At 43.3% G+C, this 12,369-nt stretch overlaps 1 protein-coding gene across 6 annotated transcripts in view; it reads right to left on the bottom strand.

Annotated features, from left to right (window-relative positions):
• Positions 1-12,369, bottom strand: part of FAM13A (family with sequence similarity 13 member A) — a 303,023-nt gene that overhangs the window by 92,783 nt on the left and 197,871 nt on the right. For all 6 annotated transcript variants that reach the window (XM_075860670.1, XM_075860672.1, XM_075860669.1 and 3 more), the window contains one exon: positions 431-472. In XM_075860670.1, coding sequence (XP_075716785.1) covers positions 431-472 — 42 coding nt within the window. The remainder of the gene's footprint in view (positions 1-430; positions 473-12,369) is intronic.

Genomic DNA, 12,369 nt, shown 5'->3' with positions numbered 1-12,369 from the left:
CCTCACCCCAAAGAGCGAATATTGTTAAAATAGTGGGGTTGGTACTCTGTAAAATGAGAGTGCAAAACTCTTAAGAGACTGTATCTTGCAGAGTAAAAAGATAGAAGCTTAGACTCTGACCAATTGCTAACCTATTAAGTAATATAGCAAGCACTACTGAGATAAGTGGATGAATAGCCATTGATGAGATTGTAGGTATTTCCCCAACTCGTAGAAGTGTATATCAATGCCATGAGGAAATGGAAATAGAAAAGGGCTAAATAACTAAGAAATGATACAAAATAAATAATATTGTAAAATACTAAAGATGCACCGTTTGAAGAAAATATATTGTGGCGTAAAGTAACTGCACAGAGAACAGAGAGAACCAAAATCCCTGCGGTTATGCTTCATTTGTGATTTCACAGACAAACAGAGCTTAGTGACTTACTCTCTACCAGCAGGGACGGTGTTGACTTGGGCCACGTGACCACTGCAGAAAGACGACAAAAGGAATAAAGGTGCATTAAGTGACACAGTTCTGTCAAGTTCAACAGTTAGAACGGTGGCAGAGGAAGGCACATTGTTTGCTTTCCCTATTCCAGAAGATTTGCATCATCTCCAAAAGTGGATTACAACGTGATCCTCTGTCAAGATCTAATCCCCATACCCACGCACCATAGAAACTGCTTTTATATTGAAGTCATCCCCATGTTAGTATAATGAGATTGACTCCAGGGCAGTGAATGAGCCCGTCATCATAAAAGTATGCATCAATGCTTTGATTATACCATGGCCATTGAAAAGAGCATGGCAGGATGGAACTTATCATCCTTCTCTCATCATTTCTAGAAGGTGTTTATAAATAAAATAAAAAAATATGCAGTATACATCGTATAAAATAATACAAAATCATAAGTCCCACACAAAGACCTGTAACTTTTTACCATGTTACATAAGGTAATAAATAAAATTCAAAGACAATACATGGGTTAGCTGCGTTCCTAAACAAGTCACATCTTGAGGGATAGTTGCTTATAATCATAGTGATGTTCTAACAGCTCTGTTCCCTTAAGCACAATCCCATGTAACTAAACACCATTATTAAAGTTGATCTTAAATTGCCACAAACTAAACAGACATTAACTCCATTTACAAATATGCATCTATATACGGGTCAGACTTCCCAAACTCTGAACCTCCATAAGAATACACCCAACAACTATATGGCACAATTACATTACTTTAACAATGTGTCAAGTTAATAATTTACTATCTATGTAATAAGGCAATGAGGGTAATACAGTAAGCCATAATGCAGATAAGGAGTGTAAAAAAACACAAGTTGCTACTTATAATATGACATACTTCAAGTATAGCTATAATATACACTTCTCAACATTGAAATTGCAACACCAGGAAGGAAAAGTTTTATAATTGTGGAAATCACAGGATCGATAGACATGTTAATGATATGCAAGTGATAAAATGTAAAAAAACTATTCCAAACACATTGATTTATTCAGTATAGAGTATGAGCACCATGCACAGAAATACATGCACTTACACATCTTGGCATGCTACCAATGAGGTTATTAATGGTGGTCTGAGGAATGTTATGCCATGCTGGGCGCGCAAATAATCAAGATTGGCTGCTGCCAGCTCCCTTTGCAATTGCTGACCAATGACCCAGATGTGACCGATAGGAGACAAGTTCGGAGATGCTGCAGGCCATGGTAGGCAAGCTTAGGCCACGCAGGCTGCTCACAGTAGCACAAGCAACATGGGGCCAGGCATTGTCCTGTTGACAATTGGCTTCTGGGACGCTTTGGAGAAATGGCCGTACCACTGGTTCCACGACCAAATCAATGTAACGCCAAACTGTTGCTGTACCTGAAACAAAGACTAGAGGGGTCCGGCTACCGTAGATTATGCCAACCCACACCAGAATCCCGGGAGTAGGACCGGTGTGACGTTCCCTTGTGAAGGCCTTTTCACGGTGTTGCCACATGGTCTTTCTGTGCACCATGATAGCCTTTGAGAGGGGTGGCGTGTGGTCAATGGAATACAACTGTAACTGGATGTCTGGCTCGTAGCCCAATGTCAAGCAAAAGACTTCCAATGGTCTGTGTCGACACTGGTTGCCACTCTAGGCTTTGCATGTGACGTCCAATTTCACTTGCAGTACAGAGTGGATCACTACGCGCCATTCTTCCAATCAGACGATCCGTCCATGCAGAGGTTTGCCTCCGCACACGTCTGGCGGTCATTCACGTTCATTGTTTTTCTCCAAAACTCTGGGACACATAACTATGAGCAGTGGTGACATCTCGGACTAGGCACGTAGCGATCTGACAGAGTGATAAATCAAGGTCTCTCAGTTCAAGGATTCTGTCCCTCTCAGTTTGAAACAAGTGGCGATAACTGGCTCGTTGACGAACAGGAGGCATCGCACAATCATCCCACACCACTTGATACGATTTTTGAGGCTAAAAACTTTGCTTTCAATCGGTCTTTTATGTCCCCCGCACATGGAACAGATTGGAGCCAGGTGCTTGAAAAGCTAATCCTTTGCAGATCTTAGCGACACCTGCTACTTCCTCGATTTGCATAACCTTACAGCATGCCCTTCCTGGTGTAGCAATTTCAATGTTGAGGAGAGTATATACCCTACAGGTCAACTCTATCGATTGATCCTTTTGTAAAATATGCTGCGAACTGTGGGTCAAATCCCATCATTATACAGCCATAAGCCTCACATTAAAATTAAATAAAGTCCATAAATCGACTTGTCTATTAATTTAGCTGGACACGTATCCAGCATCCTATGTAAACGCAATAGAACAATATGTTCCTTATGTACAATGAATGTTGTCACTTATCAACTATTTCTGGTTCTTGGATCAAAAATATAGCATTAATACATCTCACGAATTGTAGGACAAATCTCCTTTATTGTGGCAAAATTAAACCATTAATAAGATCAACCAAATTACAATCGTTCTTTGTTTTTTTTTCTCCACATTCACACCCTGCAAACAAACCAGTAGAAAAACAAGTTGTACATCATAAATACTATCAGGGTAACAATACACGTAGTGAACCCTTTCCAGCTGTGGTGCAGGCTCTATGCGACTGAACACTGTCGACACGTGCAGTTTTTAAACGATTGTTAATGCGGTTTATGCAGGTAAACAACAGTTTTACCTGCTCTCATTTGAAAACCGCGCTGATTTGCGGTATACCAACAAGTCATTTTGGCTGGACAGAGGTGGTTACATGTGTTTGTTCCCTTATTTTTACCTTGTCAACATATCATTCAGGTGTATATTTCACTGATAACTATCCAGCTGGCAGACAGCTGTAACACATTACAAACGCGTGGCTGTTACTTTTACCAAAAAATTGACCACTGTTTTATGTTTTGCCGATAGATTTTTTTTGTTCGTATTGAGCTAAACGATGCTTTTCACTTTATTACACTGTGTGCAAAATTATTGGACGAGTATTTTGACCATATCATAATTTTTATGCATATTTTCCAACTCCAAGCTGTATAAACTTGACTGCTTATTGGATTGAAGCATATCAGGTGATGTGTATTTGTGTAATGAGGGAGGGTGTGGCCTAAGGAGATCAAGACCCTATATCAAGGTGTGTATAATTATTAGGCAGCGTGTTTTCCTCTGGCAAAATGGGCCAAAACAGAGATTTAACTGACTCGAAAAAGTAAAAATCTGTTACAAGTCTTTCAGAGGGATGCAGCACTCTTGAAATTGCTAAGATATTGGGGCGTGATCACAGACCCATCAAACGTTTTGTTGCAAATAGTCAACAGAGTCGCAAGAAACGTGTTGAGAAAAAAAAAAAAAAAAAGCTAATTAATTGCCAAAGATTTGAGGGGAATCAAACGTGAAGCAACCAGGAACCCATTATCCTCCAGTGCTGTCGTATTCCAGAACTGCAACCTCCCTGGAGTGCCCAGAACTACAAGGTGTTCAGTGCTCAGAGACGTGGCCAAGGTAAGGAAGCATGAAGCCCGATCACCACTGAACAAGACACGTAAGTTGAAACGTCAAGACTGGGACAATACAGATTTTGCAAAGGTTTTATGGACTGATGAGATGAGATGAGAATGACTCTTGATGAACCAGATGGATGAGCCTGTGGCTGGATCAGTAACGGGCACAGAGCTCCACATAGACTCAGACGCCAGCAAGGTGGAGTTGGGGTACTGCTATGGGCTGGTATTATTAAAGATGAGCTAGTTGGACCTTTTCGTGTTGAAGATGGACTAAAAATGAACTCCCAAATCTACAGTCAGTTTTTAGAAGACACATTAAGCAGTGGTACAGGAAAAAGTCTGCATCTTTCAAGAAAACCATAATTTTTATGCAGGACAATGCGCCATAGCATGCATCGAAGTATTCCACTGCATAACTAGCCAGTAAAGGCCTTAAAGATGAAAGAATAATGACATTTTCCCTTCCTCACCTGACCTAAACCCTATTGAGAACTTGTGGGCCCTTCTTAAACGGCAGATTTACGGTGAAGGAAAACAGAACACCTCTCTGAACAGTGTCTGGGAGGCTGTGGTTGCTGCTGCCCAAAAAGTTGATAGTCAACAGATTAAGAAACTGACAGACTCCATGGATGGAAGGCTTATGACTGTTATTGAAAAGAAGGGTGGCTATATTGGTCACTGATTTTTTTTTTTGTGGAAATGTCAGAACGGTTTATTTGTAAGGCCTCATTCACACGACAGGGTCCGAGTGTCGGCCGGGAAAATCGGCCGTTTTTGGCCGATTTTCCCGGCCGGTTTGCATCCGATTTGCATCCGTTCCGATTCCGTTCCGGGCCGAGTTGCCGTTTTTTCCGGCCGATTTGGACCCGATTTGCATCCGTTTTTTTCCCTGTCCGTTTTAAAATCGGATGAATTTCATTTAAATTTGTTGCCACACACAGCCCTTTGTAGATAATGCCACAGCCCCCCTGGTAGGTAATGCCACCCAGCCCCCTGGTAGGTAATGCCACCCAGCCCCCTGTTGGTGATGCCACACAGCCCCCCTGTAGGTAATGCCACCCAGCCCCCCTGGTAGGTAATGCCACCCAGCCCCCTGTTGGCGATGCCACACAGCCCCCTGTAGGCGATGCCACACAGCCCCCTGTAGGCGATGCCACACAGCCCCCTGTAGGCGATGCCACACAGCCCCCTGTAGGCGATGCCACACAGCCCCCTGTAGGCGATGCCACACAGCCCCCTGTAGGCGATGCCACACAGCCCCCTGTAGGCGATGCCACCCACCCTGCCCCCTGTAGGCGATGCCACCCACCCTGCCCCCTGTAGGCGATGCCACCCACCCAGCCTCCTGTAGGTGATGCCACCCACCCTGCCCCCTGTAGGTGATGCCACCCTGCCACCTGTAGGTGATGCCACCCTGCCACCTGTAGGTGATGCCACCCTGCCCCCTGTAGGTGATGCCACCCTGCCCCCTGTAGGTGATGCCACCCTGCCCCCTGTAGGTGATGCCACCCTGCCCCCTGTAGGTTGCACCCATCCCCCCCCCTTCCAGGAGAAGTCACTGACTTCAATGTCCATATATGGACAGTGTAGTCACTGACTTCTCCTGAAGAGGAATTCCCTGCCACAGGTCAGGAATTCCGCTTCAGAAGTGAGTGACGTCACTGTGTCCATATATGGACAGTGTAGTCACTCACTTCTCCTGTAGCGGAATCCCCGGCCATAGAGTCGGGGATTTCGCTGCAGAAGTGAGTGACTTCGCTGTGTCCATATATGGACAGTGTAGTCACTCACTTCTCCTGTAGCGGAATCCCCGGCCATAGAGTCGGGGATTCCGCTGCAGAAGTGAGTGACTTCGCTGTGTCCATATATGGACAGTGTAGTCACTCACTTCTCCTGTAGCGGCATCCCCGGCCATAGATTCCGCTGCAGAAGTGCGTGACTTCGCTGTGTCCATATATGGACAGTGTAGTCACTCCTCCTGTAGCGGCATCCCCGGCCAGAGAGTCGGGGATTCCGCTGCAGAAGTGCGTGACTTCGCTGTGTCCATATATGGACAGTGTAGTCACTCACTTCTCCTGTAGCGGAATCCCCGGCCATAGAGTCGGGGATTCCGCTGCAGAAGTGAGTGACTTCGCTGTGTCCATATATGGACAGTGTAGTCACTCACTTCTCCTGTAGCGGCATCCCCGGCCATAGAGTCGGGGATTCCGCTGCAGAAGTGCGTGACTTCGCTGTGTCCATATATGGACAGTGTAGTCACTCACTTCTCCTGTAGCGGCATCCCCGGCAATAGAGTCGGGGATTCCGCTGCAGAAGTGCGTGACTTCGCTGTGTCCATATATGGACAGTGTAGTCACTCACTTCTCCTGTAGCGGAATCCCCAATCCCCAGCAGGGGATTGGGGATTCCGACTCCTACAGCGAGCAATAAAAGATCCTCCTCCTCACATGCACTCTGCACTGTGAGGAGGAGGAGAGAGAGTGCGCGAGCGACGGTAGACCCGGCCATCACTCGGAACACATTCCGGTGATGGCCGTGTATTACCCAGCCCCATAGACTTCTATGGGAGCCGGGCGGCCGGGCACCCGGCTGAAAATAGAGCATGTCCTATTTTTTGACGGGCGGTTTTCCCGGCCGTCAAAAAATCGGTCGTGTGAATAGCCCCATTAGGGGTCTATTATTCCTAATGCAGCCGGGTGCCGGCCGATTTATGAACGGCCGGCACCCGGCCGGGAATCCCTGTCGTGTGAATTTCGCCTAAGCTTTGAGTTGTTTGTTTATTAGTCTCAATTTAACAGATGAAAATAAACAAAAGAGATGGGAACATTTTTCTTTCATTTTGGACCTGTTCAGATCAATGTTGGCCGTCGACTGCGCTATTGATTTAGTCCAAAAAACGGAAACCTGCCGGAATGGTGACAAATGGAAACCATTAGCAATGTTTCCATCACTATTGATATCAATGGTGATGCAAACGGAAGCTAAGGTTTCCGTTGAGGGGTTCCACGACGAAAAACCTCAGACGGAATCCCTCAACGGAAAGCCAACGCTGATGTGAACAGGCCCTTTGTTACATAATAATTCTGCACACTAGTAGTTGCCCGATAATTATGCACACCTAGATATTCTACTAAGAAAGCCAAAACCTCACTTTTACTTTCTTAAACATTCAGGTTTGAAGTTTATTAACATTTTGCATTGACCAAAAGCACTGTAGTTGTTCATTAATAAAATTAATCCTCAAAAATAGAACTTGCCTAATAATTGCGCACACAGTATAGATTGTTGTTGTTTCACTGTTCTTCAGATGATTTTAATTAGTTGATTATAAAGGTGGCCATACACATTAAATAGAAGCTTGTTAATGGTCGAATAGTAAATGTTTGTTACGCCGCCATCAAAGTTGTTTACAGTGGCGAGTAACGGCCAATGTGCTGATAATGTGGTGGAATTCCACGCCCATGCATGGCCTCCCAATCCCCCCCCTCTCAAAGGCAGATATCAGAGGTACGATGGATCTGGCATGCTGGATTTCAACATGCCTGATCCTTTGTTCCCATCGGAGATAGGCTGCGGTCAGGAACAACCAGCATCGACTAATTCCCCTCCCCGTATTAAAGTAAATATGCACGCCCAACGAGTGTGCATGTTTATGGTAAAGCTGGGTGAAATAGCTGTCAGATAGACGTTTGGCCAACAGCTATTTTATAACCAACTTTATTTTTCCGCGGAAGATATGCAGTTCTGAATGAATGCAGGGGTTTGCCCCTTTCTGAAAAAGTCTATAGAGTGGAGCTTGTAGAATAGTTTAGTCTCATCTTTGACCAGTGCGGATTACGGTAAGGCAGCTGGCCAACAGGGTACAGGTGCATGTCTATAGTTCGTATAGGTATGACAGCTCAGACAGCAGCAGGGCAGGCTCGGCTAGGACTAGGCAGCAGGTAGAGGTCAGACGAGGTGAAGCAGGTCAGACGTGGAATACAGCACAACACGACTTTGGCACAGCACAGTGCTCGACCAGGATGGTATGGAATGCAAGGAACAGGAACAGGTACAGGAACAAGAAACAAACTAGGCGGCCATCACATAGACAAACTAGGAAACATCAACTTCGCTCAGGAAAAAAAGCAGGGGGCTGGACCCCTCATAGTCCAGGGTACTCACGGGTCAAAGTTCATCAAAAGTCCGGTACGCGCGCTGCCCCCTTAAGAGCGGGCATGAGCGTGTGCGCGCACCCTACGGGATCCGGTTGAGGTGAGTGGAAGCGAGCGCTGGCGTCTCCTGAGGAGGAGGCTGGGTCCAGCGCTTGTCGACTCGTGGCTGCGGCTGTCAGGAGGGGATTGGAGCGGTCAGCCCGCAGCCACGGACATTACACTGTCACTTTTAAATTACGCGTTAGGCTGGGTACACACTGAGTTTTTTGCAGGAGGAAAATCTGCCTCAAAATTCAGTTTGGATCTGCCTGCACGCCGTGAAAATTTACACAGCGTTTTTCGCCCGCGGACATTGTGCGCCACGGGCATAAAACACCGCAAAATACACTTGCTCTGACTCCCATTAATGTCAATGGGAGGTCAGAGGCGTAAAAACCGGCTCGCGGGAAAAAACCGCTTCTGCCTCCCATTGAAATCAATGGGAGGCATTTTCGGCCGTTTTTTGCGGCGCGGTTTCTGCATAAAAAAACTCAGCGTGTACTCCCCCTTAAGGTCCTAGACTTCAAGGAGAACAAACCATAACACATAAATAACTATAAAACTGGCTAGATTGATACCTCATAATAAAAACGTCCAATAGAAGTCATGGTTCCAGTCCTTGCTTTGGCTAAAGAAAACGCATCACAGAGTGCACCAAAATGTGGGACAAGGCCTAACAATGTAAGTCCATAGTTTTACCCACTTGGGTTGTATAACGTACTGCTGCCACACCTTTATCAATATTTTCTAACACATTTTATTCTAATGGATACAGGTAAAATGAGTTGTGAAACTTCTTAATGGTTCTTTATGGATTCATGAGGCAATTGTTACAATAACCTTCAACTAGTTAAACATTTTCAAAATTCTTATTCATTTTAGGACCAAATGGTCATTACACATAATGAGGCACATTAATATAACTAAGTAGCTCCATTCTCGATTAATAATTCACTATCAACAACAATATATGTGGCTTGACGGAAAACTACATAGAACTCACTAGGACCACTGTCCCGGAAAAATAAAAAAGCTATAGCACTTGGAATGCGGCGACACAACAATATATATTTTTTATAAATCTTGCTTATATTGTGCAAAAGTACCAAATACATAAAAAACTAAATAAATGTGTTGCCGCCTTATCAATTACAGCTCGATCCTGGGTGTCTACCCACTGTCACTGAACCAGTCAGTGCCGGTGACCTGACGGATACAGGTTTCAGCGCACTATACAGCTGCTGTGTATACAGCATACAAAAGCAGCTGTATCTGAAAAAGTAAAAATAATTTTTAATAAAAAGCAGTTAAAAGTTAAACCCAACAAACTGATATACGGTTTCATTTAAAAAAAAATAAAAATTAAAAAACAGGCCTAGAAGACAAAAGGTAACTATGTTAGGTCCTGTTACTTTGGCGCCTGCCTATATAAAACATCTTCCCGCTGTATCATGAAACTACATTGATTGTCCGGTTTTGGAAAACTAAAATTTTTCCTATAATTAAAAGTTATACAATTTTCCTATGTAAGATCTGTATAAATTCCGAGCGGTTTTCAAGAGATTTGCTTGCGGTCATTCAGTAGGAACATTCATAGTTTACTGCCAGCAGATACAATTCTGTCCATGGTCACATGATGGACACACAGGTGCACTGCTCGTTACAGTATGTGTATCAGAGCTGTGTCTTGTAACGATCCCAGCAACCGTATGTCCATCACATGACCATAGAGAAAACTGTCTCCACTTGTAGCAAACAAAAATTGTTCCTACTGAATGACTGCAAGCAGGGATCGTGAAAAACGCGTGGAATTATTCTAGAAAGTATATTGGAAAATTGTATTACTTAAAGGGGTTGTCCACTACTGAACAACTGATGACCTATCCACCAAATAGGTCATCAGCACATGATCTGTGGGGGTCCAACACTCGGACCCTGCACCATTAAGTCGCTCTGGCTGCCTCTGAGCACCAGGCGTCCATCCCGGAAGCAGTGGGCTCCGGCCACTGAAAGGCCGACGAGCTGTCGTACTGCAGCTCTGCTCCTATTTAAGGGAATAGGAGCAGAGCTGCAGTTCGGCTGCTATGCTATGTACGGAGCCAACTGCTTCCGGCTCCGTACATAGCATAATGGGCCATAACATCCGGTGCCCGGAGATAGCCGGAGCGCCTGAAGGACCCGCCACCGATGATATACTGATGACCTATCCGGTGGATAGGTCATCAGTTGTTCAGTAGTGGACAACCCCTTTAATTATACAAAAAAACAACAACAACATTATTTTGCTGAAACCAGACAATCCCTTTAAGAAATAGGAGCGACTTTGGCCCTAATGCAGGAAAACTGGGCAAAACGGAAACTTTTCAGTTCTTAAAACATAGTGACCAATCCGATCCTCTCTTATTTTTAAATACTCTGGAAATTTGAAAGCTGGAACCAGATTTTATATGTAAGGCTCAATGTCTCCCTGCTGGAGATGCTCTTAAACAGAAAATACAATGATATTTGCTTGACTGAAGACAATAATGTGCAATAAAATGCTATTTGGTTTCTTATAGTATCATAGGTTTACTAAAATATTAGAGCATTCCATTGTCTTTATATTCATAAACGCATTAATAAGCAGAAATGTAAACTATGTACTATTATAAATATTGCTTGGATAGAAATATAAGAAAAAGACGCAGGATTTTTGGTCTTTTTTGTTTAACCTTACCATTGCATACTCATATTGGAGTTTGCAAACAACATCATTATTATTGATCTTTATTACAAGGCTATATATATATATATATATATATATATATATATATATATATATATATATATATATATATATATATATATATAAAACAAATCTGTGTAATGGCCAAACAAGAATGATAAATAGGAGCCAGAGGCAGGGCAATCATTCACCAATAGTCAGTGTGTAGTTAGCAAAGATAAGGCTGGGAACAAACCGTGCTTTAACCCCTTCCCTCTTTAGCCACTTTTGACCTTCCTGACAGAGCCTCATTTTTCAAATCTGACATGTGTCACTTTATGTGGTAATAACTCAGGAATGCTTTCACCTATCCAAGTGATTCTGAGATTGTTTTCTCGTGACACATTGGACTTTATGTTACTGGCAAAATTTGCTCGATATGTTCAGTATTTAATTGTGAAAAACACCAAAAATTAGCGAAAAATTGCAAAAATTAGCATTTTTCTCAATTTAAATGTATCTGCTTGTAAGACAGGCAGTTATACCACACAAAAATGTTGCTAATTAACATCACCCATATGTCTACTTTAGATTGGCATCGTTTTTTGAACATCCTTTTATTTTTCTATGACCTCACAAGGCTTAGAACTTTAGCAGCAATTTCTCACATTTTCAAGAAAATTTCAAAAGGCTATTTTTACAGGGGCCAGTTCAGTTGTGAAGTGGTTTTGAGGGCCTTATATATTAGAAACCCCAAAAAAGTCACCCCATTTTAAAAACTTCACCCCTCAAAGTATTCAAGACAGCATTTAGAAAATGTCTTAACCCTTTACACATTTCACAGGAATTAAAGCAAAGTAGAGGTGAAATTTACAAATTTCATATTTTTCTGCAGAAATACATTTTTAATACAATTTTTTTTATAAAACAGAAGGTTTTACCAGAGAAATGCAACTCAATATTTGTTGCCCAGTTTCTGCAGTTTTAGGAAATATCCCACATGTGGCCGTAGCATGCTACTGGACTGAAGCACAGGCCTCAGAAGCAAAGGAGCACCTAGTGGATTTTGGGGCCTTATTTTTGTTAGAATATATTTTAGGCACCATGTCAGGTTTGAAGGGCTCTTGCGGTGCCAAAACAGTCAAAATCAACCAAAAGTGACCCCATCTGGGAAACTAGACACCTCAAGGAAATTATCTAGGGGTGTAGTGAGCATTTTGACCGCACAGGTTTTTTACAGAAATTATTGGAAGTAGGCCGTGAAAATTAAAATCAACATTTCTTCAAAGAAAATGTAGGTTTAGCGATTTTTTTTCTCATTTCCACAAGGACTAAAGGAGAAAAAGCACCGCAAAATTTGTAAAGCAATTTTTCCCGAGTAAAACAATACCTCACATGTGGTAATAAACGGTTGTTTGGAGACACGGCAGGGCTGAGAAGGGAAAGAGCGCTATTTGGCTTTTGGAGTT

The sequence above is a fragment of the Rhinoderma darwinii genome, chromosome 1 (assembly GCF_050947455.1).
Source record: "Rhinoderma darwinii isolate aRhiDar2 chromosome 1, aRhiDar2.hap1, whole genome shotgun sequence".
Lineage (NCBI taxonomy): Eukaryota > Metazoa > Chordata > Amphibia > Anura > Rhinodermatidae > Rhinoderma > Rhinoderma darwinii.
Note: the sequence above shows the minus strand (reverse complement) of the source record. Positions and strands in the feature narration are given on the sequence as shown.